The sequence below is a fragment of the Musca autumnalis genome, unplaced genomic scaffold, assembly GCF_047663935.1.
Source record: "Musca autumnalis isolate F117 unplaced genomic scaffold, ASM4766393v1 scaffold_3, whole genome shotgun sequence".
Lineage (NCBI taxonomy): Eukaryota > Metazoa > Arthropoda > Insecta > Diptera > Muscidae > Musca > Musca autumnalis.
The window spans coordinates 249,235,899-249,260,710 of record NW_027411866.1 but is presented as its reverse complement, the minus strand read 5'-3'; the positions used below and the strand labels follow the sequence as shown (position 1 = coordinate 249,260,710).

The 24,812-nt window shown below is 36.2% G+C and overlaps 1 protein-coding gene across 1 annotated transcript; it reads left to right on the top strand.

The window, feature by feature from the left end:
- The first annotated feature begins 6,157 nt into the window (after positions 1-6,157).
- On the top strand, positions 6,158-19,535 carry par-6 (partitioning defective protein 6). Its single transcript, XM_073977763.1, has 3 exons — positions 6,158-6,490; positions 13,014-13,628; positions 18,686-19,535. Exons 1-3 carry the CDS (start codon positions 6,425-6,427, stop codon positions 18,992-18,994), a joined length of 990 nt encoding a protein of 329 aa, XP_073833864.1. The 5' UTR covers positions 6,158-6,424; the 3' UTR covers positions 18,995-19,535.
- Positions 19,536-24,812: the final 5,277 nt, after the last annotated feature.

Below are 24,812 nucleotides of genomic sequence, written 5' to 3'. Positions count from 1 at the left end.
AACGTCAACCGCTATGAAAACCAAATTGTGTCTTCGTTCATGAAGTCGACGAACGAATGGACAAAAACTTTTTACAAAAACACGCTGTAACTAATGCTATGAATGAAGTTCTTCTAAGGGAGTGGGTAAAATTTCCAAAAACGACGTACAAAAGAAACATAATGAAAGAGAAGTTTCGAAATAGCTCCTATCCGTTCGAAGGATGCATTGGCGCAAAAGATGGCACACATGTTGCAATTCTAGCTCCAAAAAGAAACGAGGGTGCGTATGTAAATCATCATGGATACCATTCTTTAAATGTACAAATGGTATGTTTTGAAAAAAAAAACTACATTTAAGGAACATTTACTTTTCTTTCTTTTATTTTTGACGTATTCGTTCGTCTGATTTTGTTACGAAAACCAAAAAAATTACGAAAATAAAAAGCTTTCATTTGTTTGTCACACGAATACAAACGTCAACCGCTATGAAAACCAAATTGTGTCTTCGTTCATGAAGTCGACGAACGAATGGACAAAAACTTTTTACAAAAACACGCTGTAACTAATGCTATGAATGAAGTTCTTCTAAGGGAGTGGGTAAAATTTCCAAAAACGACGTACAAAAGAAACATAATGAAAGAGAAGTTTCGAAATAGCTCCTATCCGTTCGAAGGATGCATTGGCGCAAAAGATGGCACACATGTTGCAATTCTAGCTCCAAAAAGAAACGAGGGTGCGTATGTAAATCATCATGGATACCATTCTTTAAATGTACAAATGGTATGTTTTGAAAAAAAAAACTACATTTAAGGAACATTTACTAACATATTCTCAGATATGTGATTCTAATCTCATGATTTAAAATGTCAATGCTCAATACGGAGGCTCAAGGCATGATAGTTATATATGGGGTTCAAGCCCAGTCAGGATGTCGTTGGAAAATGCTTCTAATAATAGCGAAAGGAGAACTTTCTTAATTGGTAAAAAAGATATATTTCATGTTTTGTATAAATTCAATAAAATTATTTTAGGTTATATGGGATATCCTCTGGAACCGTGGCTTATGATACCTTTGCCTAACGAAACTCCCGGAACACCGAGATTCGCCTACAACGAAGCCCTGTGCAAAACTCGCAACATTATATGGAGGTCTTATGGGGTAATAAAGAATACTTGGAGATGTCTTTCCCGCCATCGGACGTTGCAGTATAGCCTTTCATTTGCAGGAAAGATAGTTAATGCCTGTACAGTATTACATAATATGAAAACAAAGTATAGAGAACCAATTTTAGACAATATATTTGTAGAAGAATCTATAATCATTATAGAGAATACGGAAATAGCAGAAAGTCAGCCACTTTTGTCTGTTGCTAGACGCATACATTATTGAACAACGGTTTTCATAGATTTGTATTAATATGCTATTGTTTTTGTAGTAATTTGTTTTTACTATTTGTTGCAATTTTCGTACTTATCTTCACCATTCGATATCTTCACCATTGTATTCACAACATCTTTTTGGGCATTCGCGAGAATCTAGTAATTAAAACATATTAAACAGTTACATTTCTTTTGTCATCAAATTAGCTGTGTTGCTTTACTTACCTGAGGTTACCATTTTTAACCTGCAAAGCGTTCCTTAACCCCGAAAAGTGGCAAAACTGGAAGCAATTTTTAAGAGAGTGAGAGTGGAGAGGGGACGAAAATGGCTTTCTCTTCTACCGCAGGTTACCAGCAGTGTTGCCGTTCGAAAAAAATTTTTCGGCCCAAAATTTTCCTAAAAACGGCCCAAAACGACCTAAAACGGCCCAACTTTAAAAATTAAAAGAAAAATATATATTTCTCATAGATTCCTTTTATTACTTTTAGAAAAATCGAAAAAATATTGTCTATTTTTACGTAAAGGTAGTATGCTGCAAAAAATTGTCTGAGATATAATGATTGAAAGCCAACAATTTATTGTGATTTGAATGTAGCATATAAACTTTAAGTGCGTGTTTCTCGAAATGGCGTTTTTGAAGTCGGTGCCAACGATAGCTCCAAACCAATTGACCGATCTTCATATGTCCTTATCATATTATTCAATGAGCTTATTAAATACATAAAACGATGGCCTTTAAGCGAGACAGATTAAAAAATTATTTTGCCCAATTTTTTGACAAAAGCAATCAATTTTTTTCGTTAAAATCGAAATTTTGACTTTGACAGCTCAAAATTTGTTTAAAAATATTTTTGTAATTCTGTTTTATTAGTTTCCTAAAACGCTTACAAAAATATACTATGATCGGCCCATCCGTTTTCGAGCTATCGTTGGCACCGCAAAACGCAGGTAGCCGTTTACCTCAAGAATATGCACTATTTTCAACAACAAAAATTCCAAAGATGTGCTCTTTGAGATGAAAGAAAGTACAGTTTCACCGAGTCTTAGCAAATTCCAAACTGTTTATAAAACAAGTAAGAACGGCGTTAAGTTCGGCCAGGCCGAACTTGTTATACCCTCCACCACAAGTTGTATTGAAGTAAAATGGAATAATTAGTTTCCTTTCGTGTATGAAGAAGACTTAATACTAAATTTCAGTAATTGCGGTAAAACAACGTGAGGCACCATTCTATGGGGGCTATTTCAAAACGTCGATCTATACCGACAAATTTTTGACGGAAAGTTTTTAGGCTCAAAGAAGACAAAATACCAAATTTCTTATATTTCGGTAAGAGAATAAACTAAAAAATACCGAAAATCAAGAAGTAAGTTTCTATGGGGATATAGGAAGACGTGTACCTATACTGATAATACTCTTCTGGAATATTTTATAACTCTTGGAAGACGAAATAACGAATTTCAGCCATTTCGGTTGGATATTGACGTCACAATCTTCAGTATTACGAAAATCCGGAGGTATCGTTCTGTGGGGGCTATATCGAAACGTGGACCTATACCGACGAATTTTAGTCAGAAATGGGACAATATAAAAGCGTGGACCTGTACAGACATATTTCTGGCGAACAGTTTTATATCACATTGAAGACTAAATACCAAACTTCAGCCGTTTTGGTGGAATATTGAAGACACAACCTTCAAAATACGAAAAATCAGGATGTACCTTTCCATGGGGGCTATATGAAGGCGTGGACCTATACCGACAATTTTAAAGGAAAAGTTTAAGTACCCGCAACGAAGTCTTAATACCAAATTTCAGCCATTTCGGTGGAATATTGAGGCCACAACGTTCAAAATACCGAAAATCGGGAGGAACCGTTCTATGGGGGCTATATGAAGGCATGGACAGATACCGACAAATTTCTGGGGTAAAGTTTTATAACACCAACGTAGACTAAGTACCAAATTTCAGCCATTTCGGTGTGATAATGAAGCTAAAACCTTAAAAATACCGAAAATCGGGAGGTACCGTTCTATGGGGGCTATATGAAGGTGTGGACTGATACCGACAAAATTCTGGGGGAAAGTTTTATACCTCAAAAGAAGACTACGTACCAAATTTCAGCCATTTTGGTAGGATAATTAAGCTAAAACCTTCAAAATACCGAAAATCGGGAGGTACCGTTCTATGGGGGCTATATGAAGGCATGGACAGATACCGACAAAGTTCTGAGGAAAAGTTTTATACCACCAACGTAGACTAAGTACCAAATTTCAGCCATTTCGGTGTGATAATGAAGCTAAAACATTCAAAATACCGAAAATCGGGAGGTACCGTTCTATGGGGGCTATATGAAGGTGTGGACCGATACCGACAAAATTCTGGGGGAAAGTTTTGTAGCCCTAAAGAAGACTACGTACCAAATTTCAGCCATTTTGGTAGGATAATGAAGCTAAAACCTTAAAAATACCGAAAATCGGGAGGTACCGTTCTATGGGGGCTATATCAAGACGTGGACCGATATATCCCATTTTCAATACCAACCATCCTGCAAGTAATAAAAACTTCTGTACCAAATTTTGACTCTCTATCTTTAAAATTGCGAGCTGTATCTTGATTTCAACAGACAGACGGACGGACGGACGGACAGACGGACATGGTCAAATCGACATAGAATTTTATGCTGATCAATAATATATATACTTTATAGGGTCTCCGACGAATATTTCGATGTGTTACAAACGGAATGACAAATTTAATTATACCCTCCATATGGTGGAGGGTATAAAAAGACAATTTGAGATGACACTCGGATATAAATAGGATAAACCTGAACTATCTGCTTGAAATTCATCATTAAGGTTGTTAATTATAGGTAAAATATATGCCAAAAATATAAGAAAAAACCCCTAGCTTGGCATGATTCCGTTGCCACCAAATTATTATGAAATTTATTTATTTATGAACACAATGCATGAATCTTTATCAAATACTTAAGTATCATGAAAAATATATTTCAAAACCCGGGTAACTTAAAGTTAAAAGTGACCATTAAACTACTAGGAGCACCTTCTTGGCATTAAGTTTTAATGTGAAAATTATATTTTTAATGCCACCAAATTGCTTTATTTTACATTTTCAAATCCATCCAATAGTAAAAGTAAGCATGTAATAATAGCCCAAAGACTAATATTTGATATTTTATAAAATATTATTTAAAATTATTAGTATGAAAACGGCCCAAAATGGATTTGGGCCGCCCATCGGCCCAAAATTAAAAATTCTTTTTTATTCGGCCCAAATTTGGGCCGAAATGCCCAAAACGGCAACACTGGTTACCAGCAAAATTTCTGCAGGTAAAAATGGCAGAACTGATTTTTCGACTTTTGTTTGACGATTATTTCACAATGAAAAAGAAAGTGGACGAAAAACAAGAAAAAGTCGAACGCTGACAAAACTAACAGCCAGTTTCTGTATGTCGAAAGAAAAATGTGTGCGAATGAAACAGCCCCGAACTTTAGTTTTCGAAATAATTTTACCTTTGCCTTTGCTTCAAAACAAAAAACAAATTTGAAAAACACACAAGAGTTTGGACGTATTTCTTTCGCACACATTCTTCTTTCGACATACAGAAACAGGCTGTAAATTAAAAACTGTGAAATAAAAGACGAAAATTGATTTTTTATGTTTCTTTTTGACATTGCTGCCAGATCTACCATTTTTCCGTTCCTTTACTTTTCTGTTAAAAATGTTCATGAGAGAGCAATTTTAAGTAATTTTGACACTTTTATCTTTTACCACCCTTACCATTGGTCTGTTCCAGTACTGCAAGAATCTACTATTTTTTACTATTTTTTTCGATAACATAAAGGAAAAAATGTTATCGTAGTAAAAAATAGTAGCTTCTTGCAGGTTCTGGAACAGAGCACATTAAAAAAGTAAAGGAACAAAGCTTTTAAGTATCATTTTTAAAAAGTAGCAAGGTGAACGCAGACTTTGAAGGGGTGAGTACCATGGTACAATAAAGTAGAGGTAGGCCAGGTATGAACATCACTGAGAAGTGCCACCCTGCAGCCATGGCTTAAAACGTCAAATGGCATGGTACAATAATAATGGTAGTTGTACCTGCATAGCTAGCTTTTATTTCACAGTTTTTAATTTAGTTTATCTTGTGCCAAACTATGAAAATTTTCATGAAAATGATTTTAGTTTGTGGGTAAGAAGGGAGAAAGGGAGCTCCTTCACCTCCTCTCTCTCCTAAAAGTTCAGAAATTTTCATGTCATATTTTCAATGTCTGGCACAAGAGTTATGTCAGCGTTCGACTTTTTCTTCTGTTTTTCGTCCAATTTCTTTTTCATTGTGAAATAATCGTCAAACAAAAGTCGAAAAATCAGTTCTGCCATTTTTACCTGCAGAAATTTTGCTGGTAGCCTGTGGTAGAAGAGAAAGCCATTCTCGCTCTATCTCCACTCTCACTCTCTTAAAAATTGCTTCCATTTTTGCTACTTTTCGGGGTTAAGGAACGCTTTGCAGGTTAAAAATGGTAACAAATGGCAAAAATGGTAACCTCAGGTAAGTAAAGGAACACAGCTATTATTAAAGGAAACATGTAAGAACAAAACAGGGTTATCTGTCGATGTAATAATGGGCCTAAAACTTTAACGTAAAGGAACAAAGATACAAATTAAAATTCCACATGAATTTTCTCCAATATGGCATCTCCATAACACGCTAGTATTCGATGTTATCGGTCTTATTCGTTCCATTCCATCAATTCCGATAATATGATAGCTATCATTTCCCAATGAATACGCCACTGCATCTTCTTCTTCTCGGTTTATGAAGTTTTTGTAAATGTGTGTGTGTGTTCATATTTTCTACTGTAAAACATTTTTTCCTTTTTTATTTTTATTTTAAATTCAAGTAGAAAAAATCATAAATTCCAACAATTAAGAAACCACCTACAAGTGCCTCAATAACAACCATAACACGGGAAACTGTAAATGGTTTAAATCGAAATATCCGAAGAAAAGAAAAATCTCCAGTGAATTTGTGAACAGAAAATGTCGAAAAATAAGTTTCACACATTACCAAATGTAGCAACAAATATAATTGAAGTGAAATCAAAGGTAATAAAAACCAAGGAAAAACTTTTTGTGCAACGCACATAAGTGAGTGGTGTGTAAGCCAAGTTTCAAGTTTAATGGCAATAATTGGAACTTGGATATGCTGTGTTTTAAATCATGTTTTGTTGGACGTGCTTGGCCGTGTGTTATGTGTAATCTGTGTTATGGAATGGACGGATGTCAGTGATTCATAGTTTGCATATTCTCTCCTGTTATTTTTGTTACTTTTGTATACGCCCGTTTTCCATGTTTACTAGGCCCCACATTAAATTCTTCTGTCTTTTATATCATATCGCTTGTGAAAAGATATTTTTTGTTATGATGAAAAGTGTTGTTGTTATATCGAAAAGCCAACAATACCTGTTGCTATCGTTCTTTCATTTACAGGCATTGCAAATATAATTAGAAGAAGTCTGTTCTGCTCTGTTACTGATGCATTGTGGTGGGGTAAAATTAGTAGTTAGGGGGAGTTGATCGCTTTTTATTTGTATTTTAATTTAATTTCAATACAATGTCGATATGTAAGTATTTCGTTCGTGTCAGTGACTTGTTGAATGCCAATGTTGCTATAAATATTTTTCGTTGTTGTTGTGTCTAATCATTCAATAGGTATGCTTAAATAATTTCTAATGCAATTCTTATAATTAACAAAAGTTTGTGTACTTGTAGATAGATGTGTGTTTTTGAATGAAAACTTAAACAAATAAAAACAACAAGTATGCAAATCATTAAGCTGTAGAATTAGGGTGCAGAATAATATCGAAACTACTACTCAGAACAGACTGTAAGATCAACAATTAAAGGGCGTTACAGAAGGAGGGAGAATTGAGGAGCTATTGTTATTGTCGGTGTAAACAAGATTTATTGGTCGTGGTTCAGGGACATAATTTTAAGGTCATCTGTCGGATTACCATTACATTTTCACCGTTCTTAGCCATTACTATCCTTATTACTATTATATAAATATGTATTTTGTAAGGTAGTACATACTTCTTGAAATTTGGGGCATTGCTGAACAGTCCTGCTTGAGTGTGGTTTATGATCTCTTCGATATCCCTTGGGACCGTGTTTACGAAAAGTTTACTAAGTAACCTTGATTTGATTTTATGATGTAGCCGGTGATGAAATCTGTCCATAGGTAAAGTCATAAATTCCCGACCGAAGGCCTACCATCATATATGATGACGATATATTTTATCGCATAGCCGCTAACAATGATATTGTTGTCTCAAGATGGATATTACGGCCCGATTTGATCGACTTATTAAGTCAATATAATCTGGTAAGATATTTGTTGTTGTAACAGTGTTTATGCCCTTAGCATTTATGCTAATGATGGTATGTTGTATACACTTTCATAGCGGGATAAAAACGTGTCATCCGAAATAATGATTTTAGACACCAAGTATGTTTGGACGAAATCCGTTTCAGACAATTTGGAGTTGATTTAGCTATGTCCGTCTGTCTGGCTGGCTGGAGCGCACGATAACTCTCGATCGGATTAACCGATTTGGTCCAAAATTCGACTTTGGTAATACTCTCTCTAAACTTAGTTTAAGTTCGAAAAATTGGTCATATCGGTCCACTCCTTCGGGTACCTCCAACCCAAAATTTCGGAAAAGTGCAATTCAAGGCCTGCTCTCAAATCACTTTGATTCTTTTTGCAACTACTTGTGTTCGTTGCCCCCATTACTTCCTAAGAAAATGGTACAAACATTTTTAAAACTCCCTATGACACCATTTTGACCAAACTTAGAAGATGGGTCATATCGGCCCACCCTTCGGTTACCTCCCCCACAAAAGTTAAAAACTTTTCGCTAAAATGGTGTGCACAATAACTTTCGAAGGCAGTGACTGGTTTGGTCCATGCTTTGCACATCGTAATATTTCTGCGAGACATAGATTAGGCTCAAATATGGACTATGTTGGTCCACTTCTTCGGGTACCTCTCACACAACATTTCGGAAAAGTGCAGTTTATGAACTGCCCACAAATCGATTTGATTTTGTTGTAGCAAGTTGAATTCGCTGCCCCCATTACGGACGCTACAAGTTTTTCAGGGGCTGAGTAAATGGCTCTAAAGATATAAAAACCCCTATGGTGCAAAGTGTAGTGGCTGATTCGGCTATAATTTGACCTTCGTAATATTTTGTCCTTTATAGTTTAACTTCCAAAATGGTCCATATAGGTCGTTTCCTTAGGGTACCTCGCCACAAAAGTTCAACATTTTTATTAAAGTGCAGTTCAGAATCTGTTCAAAGATTCTTTTGCTACTCCTTGTGGTCCTGTTTACATCGTTATTATTGGGTGTACAACTTAATAATGTCCATTTTTTTGCTTGAAATGCGCGTTTATTAAGATACCAACATAGGTTAGGTTAGGTTGAAAAGAGGGGCGCAAGTCGCCACATGTCCAATAGACATAGACTTAAGCCAGAGTAGGCCTGTTGTGCACTCTAGACTAATTGAAGAAAGGGTCATATTTGGTCTCTTTATTAGTTTAGGAATTCTGTGCACTTAACAAAATCCCTTAACTGTTTAACATCATTTACCGGTATCTGATTAAGTCCCGGTATAGTGTCGGTCCCTAAAGACAGGGACCTGATTTTGCTAAAGCTGGGAATTGGCTAAGAAAGTGTTCCAACGTTTCGTCGTCTTCTCCGCATGCCCTGCATAAGCTATTATCTGTGCATTCAATTTTATGCAGATGAGCTTGTAGGCCCAAGTGACCAGTAAGGATACCTGTTAGTAGGCTAGAAGGTATCCTTACTGGTCACGAAACGTTGGATACCAACATAAATAACTACATTGTTCAGAGTATTGTAAATCATTTGCCAATACTTTTTAACAAATTTCTGATTTTGCGAAAGCTGGGAATTATCAAAGAAAGTGTTCCAACGTTTCGTCGTCTTCTCCGCATGCCCTGCATAAGCTATTATCTGCGCATTTAATTTTATGCAGATGAGCTTGTAGGCCCAAGTGACCAGTAAGGATACCTGTTAGTAGGCTAGCAGGTATCCTTACTGGTCACGAAACGTTGGATACCAACATAAATAACTACATTGTTCAGAGTATTGTAAATCATTTGCCAATACATACTTTTTAACATATTTCTGGAAGCATATGCATTCCGTGCCAAAAGAACTTCTTCTGTTTCGAGGGAAAGTATGAATAAACCCAATTTCTGATATCCACTTCTGGAGTGAAACGCGTTCCGCATAGGGTGTTCTGCATCGATTAAAACAAGAGGTAGTCTGAAGGGGCAATGTCTGGGCTTTACAGCGGGTGGGTCAATATTTCCCACCGCTTTCCAAATAGTTCTTGGTCGGTATTGCAACCTTTGGCCGAGCGTTGTCTTCTTGAATTGAGTCTCTCGGACCCAATCCCTGCTTTTGAATGAATTCTAATGCCTTCAAACGTTTGGAATTGCTTGTTCTGTGACTCAGAGTGGTAATGCAATTTCTTCTTGTGTTTGGCACCAATCTTCATGGAGTAATGCTTCCAATTCCTCAGCTTTAAAATTTGTTTGGTTAACCAGGCTACTCCTTGTCATCTATGCCAAAATCACCGCTATTGAATCACGCCAACCATCTTCAAAAAGTTTTTTTCAGAGGGAGTGTGATTACCGTAAGCCTCTGCCAATAATCTATGACTTTCAGCCGAAGTTGTTTTGAAATTAAAGAAAGTTTTCAGACGTCCACGCAAAACATAATTTTTCGATACAAAGTACGACATATTCAAAGCTTTAAAAAGTAAGTGTGCTTGCAATTTGGCTCCAAACGAATACTGAGTTTGAATGATCGATGTCTGAATGGTATTGTCATATGTTTTAAAATGGTCAGTATTAAGTTGTACACCCAATATGTTTTTCGTGAGCAAATTTTTGCTTCCTGACATACCGGTCCAAAACCTCTAAGTTAAGCTAAGTCTAAAATAGACGAGGTTTCATTATCTGTATACCAAGTGCTGCCGGCTAGGGACTTGACGCCTTGTTCCTACATCTCAGCTTGTCGCAGACAAGAATATTGGGGTAGTTTGTGGTCAGAATTATTATACCATCCATTCAACTCTGTTCTCACCTCTGCCGTCCACGTGGTGAACAGAGTGGCCGTAGATTTAGTGGCGATATTTGCATATTCCTTGCGTGAAAAATTTTGTTAATTTAACTGATGCCAAGATCGTACAATCCTTCGAATACGTTACTATCTCAGTGCCGTCTGGACGGGGCGGAAGATACAACAGTAACCTTGGGAAACTCCGTTTCACTCTACGGGGCTTGGACTTCTTGTTCCTGAATCACACGTACGACTGACGTCCACACATATAATTGATTATCCGACGTTTCAAACATGTCCGGAGAGTTAGCTGTTCGATATCCTTAAATAGTGTGGAGTGCTTGACAGTATCAAAGGATTCTAAAAAGTAGTGCGCCACCATCACTGTTCTATCACACGGTTCACTATGTCGCGAGTTCATATTAACTGTGGCCAAAAATATAAGAAGTTATCGTAGGTGCATACATTTTGGTACATGTACTTATTATTGACTTACAATCTGCAGGACAAACAACTGGGATGAACCGTACCTCCCGATTATCGGTATTTTGAAAGTTTTAGTCACAATGACCAACCGAAATGACTGAAATTTGTTGTTTAGTCTTCGACAGAGGTATGACACATTCCAACAGAGAATTGTAGGTGTAGGTCCGCGTTTTGATATATCGCCCATTGAACGGTACCTCCGATTTTCAGTATTTTGAAGCTTTTAGCCTCATTATTGCTGAAATTTGGTATTTAGTCTTCGTTGGGGGGTTATAGCTTTCCACCTGAAATCTGTCGTTATAGGTCATCGTCTTCATATAGCCCCATAGAATCGTACATCCCCATTTTTTTTTTGTTATTTCAATTCTCGTATGCCCAGTCGTTCGACCTTAAGGCTGTACACTACAACATAATGCCATTATAATTTAAAATTAAGTAATTTAAGGGAGGGATAACAATACAACTCCACGTTCAGCAACCCTACCTCGTAAATTCTATACCTGACTGCTACCCCCATACATTCCATGTACGGGGCATTAGAGCGAGGCTCAAGCGAGATAGGTCTGTATTGAACAGACTGGTGCAATAGGAAACCAAATTCCCCGTCGCTAATCTATCACCGTTTTAATTCCGTCCATTTCACCATTGTCGGGGTGTCTGCGCCATATACTGTGAAGGAAATCGCAAACGACACTAGTCTTCTCTGACCACAATAGGGTGGTTGTTTTAAAAATTGCCGGTGTAAATAACCGTCGTCCTCAGATAATTAGTTCCGTTTCCAATTTCGTTCACCGGCTAGCCCATTGAATTCAAATAAATATACTTTCTATATCTATGGGGAGACTATAGTTCGTACTACGAATCAGCTGCAGCATTAATGATGTCTTTTTCCTTATTGATTCCTTTCTGCTACCCTGGATCGCGGCAACCACAATTTATCTTCCACCATTGAAACCTCTGTGGTCTTTACAAAGCAAATCTTGTCGGATAATGCTTGGGTATTGTGGAGGTGTTTCCCACTCTCACAATGAGGATTATGATCTCTCAGTCGGCCCAAAGCCTGGTACGGCTTCTTCTCAATCCGATACGATGCAACAAAATTCGGAACCAAAAGTAATTTCTAATCAATTCTGGCTAGAGATAACTTTTTCAAATATAAAACCGTGCTAACAAATCATGACATAACCTTAGCAACAAAGATAAGATTTGTGAAATGTAACATTTGGTCAGTGATACTATATGCAGTCGAAACCTGGACTATTAAAAGTGCAGATGAGAAGAAACTCGAAGCTTTCGAAATATGGATATATCGACGAATTTTAAGAATACCATATACTGCACACATAATAAACCAGGAAGTTCTTCGAAGAATGAACCATGACAGACAACTCCTGCATACTGTTAAATCGCGAAAAATCTCATACTTAGGTCTTAGGAGAAATGAAAAATACAAATTTATACAAAACATTATAAAAAGCAAAATAGAAGGAAACCGAAACAGAGGCAGGAGGGAGACATACTGGCTAAAAAAACATTTATTTATTTTTTTATTTATTTATTTAACGTTATAGTAACAAAGTACATTTTGCCATCTAGTTACACAAAACAACAGAAATTATACTCAAGATTGGACGGGATACAGAGATGAAACCAACTTACTATATGCCGCTAAAAATCGAGAACTTACATACACTTAGATAATATCTATATTTTGAAATACATTTTTGAATATGTAAACAATAATATTGTATGATCGCTTTACATCCGAATATCGGATACGCAAATAAAGAAGAAGAATCAATTCTGGTAACCATAATACTGTTGCATTCCCTCTTCTGTTCCAATTGTCCCCTTGTCTATAAACACCTTCTAGGATGATATTTGATTTACAGTTTTTTTATTTCGTTCCATGTTTTTTTTCGTACAAAATTACGTATCATAACTACTTACTAACCAATTCTTTCCTTTTCATCTTTCTTTTTACAGTTTGATGCCGAATTTCGACGAATCGGTCTAAAACGCAGCGATGAACCGCCAAGTTTTGAAAGTTTCAACAATCTGCTATGTCAATTACACGGCTTAGCCAATATCAAATTTGTCATACAATATATCGATCCACGAGATCAAGGACTACTGCCGATCAATAATGATGACAATTTTGCACGTGCCTTGAAAACCGCCCAACCCATACTACGAGTTATTGTACAACGTGAAGAAGATTTAGAATATAGCAACAATGGCCGACGAGCACCATTCAGTATCAGTCATATATTGGGACAAACACCTGGTAGACCGAGAGCACCTCCTATATCAATGCCACACGATTTTCGACAAGTATCCCAGATTATCGATGTACATATTGTACCCGAAACACATCGAAGGGTACGTTTGTTAAAGCATGGTAGTGATAAACCATTGGGCTTCTATATACGCGATGGTACATCGGTGCGTGTAACACCAACGGGTTTGGAAAAACAGCCTGGTATATTTATATCACGTTTGGTGCCGGGTGGTTTGGCCGAGAGTACTGGTCTGTTGGCAGTCAACGATGAGGTTATTGAAGTGAATGGTATTGAAGTTGCTGGAAAGACATTAGATCAGGTGAGTACACATACATCATTGTAGATGTTCAAATAAACCGTTCCCAAAAGTCTTCTGTTGGCTTTGAAAGACCACCAAAGGTCTTCTGTTGGCTTTAGAGGACCTCCAAAGGTCTTCTGCTATGTATAGAGGACATCCAAAGCTCTTCATTTGCCTTAATAAGATCTTCAAAGGTCTTCTGTTGTCTTTCGAAGACCTCCAAAGATCTTATTTTCTCTTTAGAAGACCATCAAAGGTCTCCTATTGTCTTAAGAAGATCTCCAAAGGTCTACTGTTGCTTTGAGAAGACCTCCAAAGGTCTTCAGTTGCTTTTAGAAGACCTCAAAAGGTCTTCTGTTGTCTTTAGAAGAATTCTAAAGATTTTTTATATAAAATACCTCCAAAGCTCTTCTGCTGTTTATAAAAGAACTCGAAGGTCTTCTGTTGGCTTTGGAAGGCCTCCAAAGTCCTCTGTTGGCTTTAGAAGACCTCCAAAGGTCTTCTGTTGGCTTTGGAAGGCCTCCAAAGTCCTCTGTTGGCTTTAGAAGACTTCGAAAGGTCTTCTGTTGTCTTTAGAAGACCTCCAAAGATCTTTTCTTTTCTCTTTAGAAGATCTTCAAAGGTCTCCTGTTGTCTTAAGATCTCTAACGGTCGTCTGTTGGCTTTAGAAGACCTCCAAAGAACTTCAGTTGCTTTTCGAAGACCTCCAAAGGTCTTCAGTTGCTTTTAGAAGACCTCAAAAGGTCTTCTGTTGTCTTTAGAAGAATTCTAAAGATTTTGTCTATAAAAGACTCCAAAGCTCTTCTGCTGTATATAAAAGAATTCGAAGGTCTTTTGTTGGCTTTGGAAGGCCTCCAAACTCCTCTGTTGGCTTTAGAAGACCTCCAAAGGTCTTCAGCTGCCTTTAGAAGACCTCCAAAGGTCTTCTGTTGGCTTTAGATGACCTCCAAAGGTCTTCAGGTGCCTTCAGACGACCTCGAAAGGTCTTGTGTTGTCTTTAGAAGACCTCAAGAGTTCTTCTGTTGTCTATAAAAAACCTCCAAAGGTATTCTGCTATATATAGAGGACCTCCAAAGGTCTTCAGTTGCCTTAAAAAGATCTCCAAAGGTCTTCTGTTGTCATTCAAAGACCTCCAAAGATCTTCTGTTCTCTTTAGAAGACCTTCAAAGGTCTCCTGTTGTCTTAAGGAGATCTCTAAAGGTCTTCTGTTGGCTTTAGAAGACCTCCAAAGGTCTTCAGTTGCTTTTGGAAGACCTCCAAAGGTCTTTTGTTGACTTTAGAAGACCTCAAAAGGTCTTCTGTTGTCTTTAGAAGACCTCCAAAGATCTTCTGTTCTCTTTAGAAGACCTTCAAAGGTCTCCTGTTGTCTTAAATACCGTTCCCAAAAGTCTTCTGTTGGCTTTGAAAGACCACCAAAGGTCTTCTGTTGGCTTTAGAGGACCCCCAAAGGTCTTCTGCTATGTATAGAGGACATCCAAAGCTCTTCATTTGCCTTAATAAGATCTTCAAAGGTCTTCTGTTGTCTTTCGAAGACCTCCAAAGATCTTATTTTCTCTTTAGAAGACCATCAAAGGTCTCCTATTGTCTTAAGAAGATCTCCAAAGGTCTACTGTTGCTTTGAGAAGACCTCCAAAGGTCTTCAGTTGCTTTTAGAAGACCTCAAAAGGTCTTCTGTTGTCTTTAGAAGAATTCTAAAGATTTTGTATATAAAATACCTCCAAAGCTCTTCTGCTGTTTATAAAAGAACTCGAAGGTCTTCTGTTGGCTTTGGAAGGCCTCCAAAGTCCTCTGTTGGCTTTAGAAGACCTCCAAAGGTCTTCTGTTGGCTTTGGAAGGCCTCCAAAGTCCTCTGTTGGCTTTAGAAGACTTCGAAAGGTCTTCTGTTGTCTTTAGAAGACCTCCAAAGATCTTTTCTTTTCTCTTTAGAAGATCTTCAAAGGTCTCCTGTTGTCTTAAGATCTCTAACGGTCGTCTGTTGGCTTTAGAAGACCTCCAAAGAACTTCAGTTGCTTTTCGAAGACCTCCAAAGGTCTTCAGTTGCTTTTAGAAGACCTCAAAAGGTCTTCTGTTGTCTTTAGAAGAATTCTAAAGATTTTGTCTATAAAAGACTCCAAAGCTCTTCTGCTGTATATAAAAGAATTCGAAGGTCTTTTGTTGGCTTTGGAAGGCCTCCAAACTCCTCTGTTGGCTTTAGAAGACCTCCAAAGGTCTTCAGCTGCCTTTAGAAGACCTCCAAAGGTCTTCTGTTGGCTTTAGATGACCTCCAAAGGTCTTCAGGTGCCTTCAGACGACCTCGAAAGGTCTTGTGTTGTCTTTAGAAGACCTCAAGAGTTCTTCTGTTGTCTATAAAAAACCTCCAAAGGTATTCTGCTATATATAGAGGACCTCCAAAGGTCTTCAGTTGCCTTAAAAAGATCTCCAAAGGTCTTCTGTTGTCATTCAAAGACCTCCAAAGATCTTCTGTTCTCTTTAGAAGACCTTCAAAGGTCTCCTGTTGTCTTAAGGAGATCTCTAAAGGTCTTCTGTTGGCTTTAGAAGACCTCCAAAGGTCTTCAGTTGCTTTTGGAAGACCTCCAAAGGTCTTTTGTTGACTTTAGAAGACCTCAAAAGGTCTTCTGTTGTCTTTAGAAGACCTCCAAAGATCTTCTGTTCTCTTTAGAAGACCTTCAAAGGTCTCCTGTTGTCTTAAGGAGATCTCTAAAGGTCTTCTGTTGGCTTAGACGACCTCAAAATTCTTCATTTGCCTTTAGAAGACCTCCAAAGGTCTTCTGTTGGCTTTAGAAGACCTCCAAAGGTCTTCTGTTGTCTTTAGAAGAACTCCAAAGGTCTTCTGTTGGCTTTAGAAGACCTCCAAAGGTCTTCTGTTGTCTTTAGAAGAACTCCAAAGGTATTGTGTTGTCTTTAGAAGACCTCAAGAAATCTTCTGTTGTCTATAAAAGACATCCAAAGGTCTTCTGCTATATATAGAAGACCTCCAAAGGTCTTCAGTTGCCTTAATGAGACCTCCAAAGGTCTTCTGTTGGCTTAGAAGACCTCAAAATTCTTCAGTTGCCTTTAGAAGACCTCCAAAGGTCTTCTGTTGGCTTTAGAAGACCTCCAAAGGTCTTCTGTTGTCTTTAGAAGAACTCCAAAGGTCTTCTGTTGTCTTTAGAAGACCTCAAAAGGTGTTCTGTTGGCTTTGGAAGACATCCAAAGGTCTTCTGTTGTTTTTAGAAGACCTCCAAAGGTCTTCTGTTGGCTTTAGAAGACCTCCAAAGGTCTTCTGTTGTCTTTAGAAAACCTCCTTCGGTTGTCTTAAGAAAACCTGCAAAGAGCTGTGATTGTATTTAGATGATCTCCATAGATCTTCTGTTGGCTTTAGAAGACCTCCAAAGATCTTTAGGTGCCTTTAGACGACTTCCAAAGGTCTTGTATCGTCTTTAGAAGACCTCAAGAGATCTTCTGTTGTCTATAAAAGACCTGCAAACGTCTACTGCTATATATAGAAGACCTCCAATGGTCATTACACCTTTTTCAGATGTTATTCGAAACATTTGAGTTGTAATTCGTAGCATTTCATTTGTAATTCGAGAATTCCATTTGTAATTCGAATTATTTTATTTGTAATTCGAATTATTCCATTTGTAATTCGAATTATTCCATTTGTAATTCGAATTATTCTTTTTGTAATTGAAATTATTCCATTTGTTATTTGAATTATTCCATTTGAATTTCGAATTATTCCATTTGTAATTCGAATTATCTTATTTGAAATTACAAATAAAATGATTCGAATTACAAATGGAATAATTCGAACTTCAACTAAAATAATTCGAATTTCAAATAAAATAATTCGAATTACAAATGGAATAATTCGAATTTCAAATAAAATAATTCGAATTACAAATGGAATAATTCGAATTTCAAATGGAATAATTCGAATTACAAATAGAATAATTCGAATTACAAATGGAATAATTCAAATTACAAATAGAATAATTCGAATTACAAATAGAATAATTCGAATTACAAACGGAATAATTCGAATTACAAGTGGAATAATTCGAATTACAAATGAAATGTTACGAATTACAAATAAAATTCTCGAATTACAAGTAAAATAATTCGAATTACATCTGAAAAATGTGTATTTACCCTTAGAAGACATCCAAAAGTCTTTTGTGTTCTTTATAAGACCTCCAAAGTTTTTCTGTCCTTGGTGTAGCCACCAAAGCTTTTCAGTCGAATCAGCTGCAATTCGGCTTTTCGATTTCTCTATGGTCAGGAAATATACCAATCAAAATTATTGGCAAGGGTCCACATTTATTGGGGATATTTACAAAATTCCAAAGAGGCCAATATTTTTCGTCAATTTCGTACATCCCGAAAGAAGTTCACAAAATTTTGAAAAAAAAAATCTAAAAACATTTTTTACTTTGAGTGATTTCAATGATAGGCAAACAGTATTAAAACTGAACCCAAAAATATATAAGCGGTATTCACTCATCGTTGTAAAGTGGCATTGTAGATCTTGTACATGTTGTTAATATTGTAGATCTACAAGTGTTTACAATACCACAACAACAAAATACATGAAAGTTTAATTTACCACAGGGTTGTTAATTTACTCGACCTAAAAGTCTTGTAAACATTCCATTGTACTTTTACAAGGGTTAGAACAGCTGATTGTTGTGCCATCACTTTGTTGTGAGTTTTATTTTATGTTGGAGTTTTGTTTTTTGGTGGAAAAATGGGAAAAATAAAAAGAATAAAAGATAATAAAATAATGGAGGCCAAGAAAAAAATAATTTTTTATGAAAAAAGTGTAATAAAACTGAAACTAAAAGATAGACTTTCGACGACGTTAAGATGCTTTGATTTGTTTACGATATTCACAAAAAAGACATTCACACTTCGTTGTAAAAAAACCCTGGTACATATAGTACATTAACAAGAGTTGTAAATCTACCACAATGAGTGAATACCGCTATAGTTTTTTATTTATTTCTTCATAAACATCTCCATGATAATTAACATTGTTCAACAATTAACATGATACTAATTAAATGTTGCCATATATATGTATTTTTCGTACCTAGGTTACTGATATGATGGTGGCCAATAGCTCAAATCTAATCATCACCTTTAAACCGGCCAACCAAAGGACATTGACATCTCCACGTCGTGGTTCCTTCTCGCGGACTAGTCAATTATCGAGCGGTTCTCATCATACCAATCACACAAATACATCCGATGAATTGGATCAGGATGATCAAGATGAGATTGTTGATATGACAGGTATAACGTTAGATGATCAACCAACACATCCACATCAATTAGCTGCTGGTGGTCCGGTAGCCGGTGGCCCACCAATTGTTGAGTCCAGAGATGGTGTTCTACATCTTTGAAAGGTCTATGTATTTTATTGTAATGTTAACTACTATAACAACAACAAAGAACAGAACAATTCGTGTATTGTATGGGAACCTAAGTTATCTTTTGCTAAACAAAATTCAACTTCAACTGTTTTGACGTATCTCCTTTACAATTACCACAAATATTATTATGATTATGATTATCACTATTAACTCTGCTGCTTGCTATATGATTTTGTTTTGTTAAGCAGCACAGAAATGATTATGCGCTAATATTATTAAGACTATGAACTACCTACCTATCACTACTGTTTGAAAAAATTTCCGTCCGTTGATTGCTTTGGCCAATGAACTGATGTAAAAAAACAACAATTTTTTATTACGGCCGTTACTTAAAACACCAAACAAAAAAGAAGAAAAACAAAAAGACATTGATGCAACAAATCAAATTTATTCCAAGCATTCCATATCGTCGTTTCGATGCCCCTCCCCCGTTAAGATATTTACATCCTATATATAATACTTGACAATCGTGTTAGTAGCACTTTAAATAAACCAATGTTAATAAAACATATCTCTTAACTTTTTTCTCTGTACATGAAATTGCAAATTGTGAAGAGCTTTCTTAAAGCCAAACAATCAAACAACAACAATTTCAAAACAAAATTCACAATTTCCGGTCAACACCCCAATACCAAGTAAGCATATTGACCGCTACACATTCCGCCATCCACCACCCACCCCTTCGCCTTCATACAAACGCAACTGTATAGAAAACATACTTAAAACTACTCCCCCTGTCTTTCCTAACGCTTTCCTATAGTTTCTGTTTTTAGTTTTTTTTTATTATTATTACTATTATGTATTGTAATTGTACGTCATTCACATAAGAAGATCAATTGTCACACACAATCGGTATTTGTTGTATTTTACATTATACATTATTATACACATAATATATACTATTTTTAACTATTATATTATTTTTTATTATTATTATTATTGATATAAAGAAACGATTATTTTAAAACACACATTTTTTATAGTTTCTAAAGCATCTAAGTTTTCTTTTGGATACTTAACTTTGTTAGCCAAAACCACCAAAATAGCTTTTGTTTGACATTTTTACCATCCATTTTACTGAGTGAGCGCCACACCACTTTTGCTAATTGTATATTTGATTGTACTTTAGGGAAATAATGAAATATATATGGGTTGCAAAATGTTCCCATAGGCTTAAAATTTGAATTATAGTGTGATAAAAATATAGACATCTCACCGCTAAACTACACAATTTGTAAAAGTTGGGAGAAAATTTTAATTTTTTAAATGCAAGCATTTTTGTCCTATATCATTGGGGTAATATGATTCGGAGTATACTTATTGGTTTCTCTTGTCTCTTTTGGGAGAGAGAAGATACATATATCATGTAATGCAACAATTCACAAATTAATTATGAAGAACACTTCTAATTTATTTTATTTACTACATATAGTTTTTACTTATTTATAGATTGTGATGAAAAATCAATTTTGCCTATTAATATCGCAACATTCAACAAGCCAAAATAGATTATTTTCTATCTATTGTTGGTAACACTGTGCAACATTTTTAAGGTGATCTTGTGCAAACAATTCGAACTGAGGATTTTTTGAAAGTACAACCCAGACGACAAGAAACCCTAGTTCAGTTTTGCTTTCACACCGTTTCGCACCGTATCTCCAAAACCGTTAAATTTTTCTGAATTTTTTCTTCTGGAAAAATATTCCCTGGAATGTAATACACAACTCTTCAGAACATTTGTTGTAGAATGCCTCTATGCCGTTGTTTTCAGTATATTTTTCAAAGATGATTTACCCCCAGTTTTTGTAAAAAAATTTTATGTTCTCACACGAATTGTCAAATTTTTAAGATCGATTTACTCGCCTTAGCGCAAATGTGGAACGCTGATTTTTGAATGAGGAATTCTTAACTATATATAGAACGTGTTTACGAAGAATTAGATCTGTATGTCATTTAAGGGCAGAGTTATGGACGCTCAAATTATTACGAACATAGACGAACGAACAAAAAATAGTTACAAAAACAGGGGGTTAATGAAAATGTCAATAATGTAGTGAAATCCGAAATGCGAGAAAAAACTGTTGGTGTGAACTGTGTTTGAAATAGGTGCTGTAAAAGATATAAAGCAAAATACCGCTGAAACAACATGAAGTAAGCATTTTAGAGTTTCAGAATGTTCTATAGAAATGTTGAGAACTTTATTTGGAAGATTTTTGCAAAAGGTTACATTGTTCAACTCCCAATAGTTTAGACGATACTGAACAGAATTTCAGCAATTATGTAATATTTTCTATATTTTGATGCCCTAGATGGAGTTTTTCTTATGTGGTTTTTTCAAACTAGTTTAGGGCTACAATATTGCTAAAGACAGCAAGGCCAAATTCCTATTCGTTTCTGAGATAAAGGCCTGATAATTGCAAAAAAGTATAGATTTAGCCCGGTTTAGATGAGGCCATAAAACCCGAACTGGATCTGACAGGACAAAACCCTACTAGGGTTTTTTTTAGTCTAAATATGGTAAAAAATGCATACCAGAAGTTGTTTGCATTTTCAGTGTTGCATAGTGTAATTTAAAAATGAATCATACATTTGCATTTACAAGACAATTCGTCCATTTCAAGTTGCGTCAATGATAGTAAGATGATCAGTCCATTCTATTACTAACTGCAAAGCTTTCATATTTTCAGCGAATACGCAACTGGAAAATTAAAAGATATCGTAGCTCAGCAGCATTGACGATGTTATGCTGAGCTATCCTAATAGTGCACTTTGATACGACGAAATTGTTTTATGGTTTTAGACCACAAGAATGTTTAGACGAAATCCGTTTCAGACAATTTGTAGTCAATGTAGCTACGTCCGTCCGTCTGACTGGCTGGCACGCATGATAATTCTCGAACAAATCAACCGATTTGATGCAAAATTTGGTTCTCCTAATATGTTGTCCAAAATTTAGATCAAGTTTGACGATGAGCCATATCGGACCACTTCTTCGAGTCCTTCCCCCCATTAAAGTTCAATTTTTTCGTTAAAGTGGTAAAGGGAGGAAGGGAGAACTCGATTTGGTCCAAACGTTGCCCATCGTAATATTTCTTTCAAACATAGATCAGCAGTTTAGGTAAACTTCTCGGATCGTTATTAATTTTTTTTTGCAGCAGGTTGTGCTTGCGACCTCTTTCACGACGTTACAAGATAATGTCCCAAAAACTCTAAGTCTCGCCGGCACCAACTCAAATGACTGATGATCCGAAACTTTGCATATTTCTTACAAACGTACATCAAGTTCCAAGAAGGGAAGTACCCGTTTATGGTGTTTGAAGGCCTCCAAAGGTGTTGTATTATCTTAAGAAGACCTCCAAAAATCTTCTATTTTCTTTAGAAGTCCAAAGGTCTTCGGTTTTCTTAAGAAGACCTGCAAAGGCCTGCGATTGTCTTTAGAAGACCTCCATAGATCTTCTGTTGGCTTTAGAAGACCTCCAAAGATCTTTAAGTGCCTTTAGACGATTACCAAAGGTCTTGTGTTTAGAAGACCTCAAGAGATCTTCTGTTGTCTATAAAAGATCTCCAAGCGTCTACTGCTATATATAGAAGACCTCCAATGGTCATTAGTTGCCTCTAGAAGACGTCCAAAAGTCTTTTGTGTTCTTTAGAAGACCTCCAAGGTTTGGTGTAGCCACCAAAGCTTTTCAGCCGAATCAGCTGCAATTCGTTTTTTTTAATTTCTCTATGGTCAGGAAATATACCAATCAAAATTATTGGCAAGGGAAAATTCCACTTCGGTCCACTTCTTTGGGTCCTTCCCCCCATTAAAGTTCAACTTTTTTCGTTAAAGTGGTACAGGGAAAGGGAGAACTCGATTTGGTCCAAACTTTGCCCATCGTAATATTTCTTTCAAACATAGATCAGCAGTTTAGGTAAACTTCTCGGATCGTTATTATCTTATCTTTCACGGCGGTACATTTTTTTCTTTTTCGGGGCAAGTCCATACTTTCAGAGATAATGTCCCTAAAGCTCTAAGTCTCGCCGGCACCAACTCAAATGACTGATGATCATAAACTTTGCGTATTTCTTACAAACGTACATCAAGTTCCAAGAAGGGAACCAAAGGTGAAGGCCTCCAAAGGTGTTGTATTATCTTAAGAAAACCTCCAAAGGCCTCCTATTGGCTTTAGAAGTCCATTCAAAAGTCTTTTGTTGTCTTAAGAGCACCTCCAAAGATTTTCTGTTGTCATTAGAAGACCCCAAAGTCTTCTGTGTTCTTTAGAAGACATCCAAAGGTTTTCTGTCCTCTTTTTGGGTCTGTAACTTTTTACACATTTGTATATCGTCATCATAAATGCCCGAAGTAACCCACATGAAAATCGAAATTCGTTTTTCTATTGAATCTGATACATAAAGCTAAAATACATGCTCTGGCAAAATTTCAAGCTTCTACGTTCAAAAATAACGATCCTATTCAAGAAATGGCATTTCGGAAAATGGGATAAAATTGCAGATATTTATGTAATGACGGATCCCAAAACCAAGCGTTTTCGCGGTTTTAGATTCATTATTTACAACCATTCGTACATGATTGATAATACTCCAAATACTCGGCCTCTTAAGATTGATATTCTATAGAATAGCTTTTCATTTTATAACGTTTTTTGCTCCTCCTGTAAAGTTTTGGTTTTGTGGGTTACGTCTTTGGGCATTTATGGTCGACGTAAATATAGACCATCTTCGGGAACATCCCTCACCAAAGTTTACCATTCTTGCTTAGGGGCAGTTTGGGCTGTTTGTGGATCGTTTGACAATTTTACCGAATGTACTTCTTGTGGTCCTTTTCGTGGGCAAATCCATGCTTCCACGAATGTTCCAAATATCTGACGATAACTATCAAACGAAGCGATTGCCATTGGCATGGGCTCAACCTTTGAGCATGGTAACATTTCTTTCACTCTTAAAATATTAAAAATAAATGACGATCCACTCTTTTTGGTAACCCCCAATACAAAATTTCAAAATATTTTGCAAATGTGATCTTTAGGGACCTGGGATCGTTTTGACATTTTAACAGCAGGTAGTCCTCTTTTTAGTGTGAAAGTCTATACTGACGAAGATCGTTACCCTAAAGCCCTACGGACACCAACTAAAATGGATCTTAAATGGAGTCCTGAATATGGTGCAAAGAACCCCTAGTTTCATGCACGAATACAAAGAAACTGACAATACGGAAGTCACACACTGAGGGTATAATTCTATAGACTGATACTTTTTTAATTGTTTTTTTTTTTCTTTCCCATCTTTAGACAACTTACTGTACAAAATCTTTATATACAGTTGAACCTCGATTATCCGTGAATCGATCGAATCGATCCGTGATAGAAAAGAAATGTTGGACTTTTTTCCATTTCTTCTATTTTTCGTTATAAACTCCATTACCCGGGAGTAAAAACACACTTTCCAATTAATTTGATTAAGCTTACAAAAAAGTAAACAAACGAAAACTGAAAATTCTCCGGTATATCACAATTTGTGTATTTACCGTATCACAAAAACATGGGACAAAGTCAATTCAGATGAATCTGTTGATGTTGATATTATGTTTCCTTCTAAAATTGGTGGATTACCGTAACAAATTTAATAAAAACTGCAGATTTTCATATTATTGTACAATATTATGCAATTTTTACTTAAAAAATATGTTCAAATACTGCATAAAAGCATTGCCTCCATTATCCGGGAAAATCGATTATCCGTAATGCCTCCGGTCCCGACCATCACGGATAATCGAGGTCCGACTGTA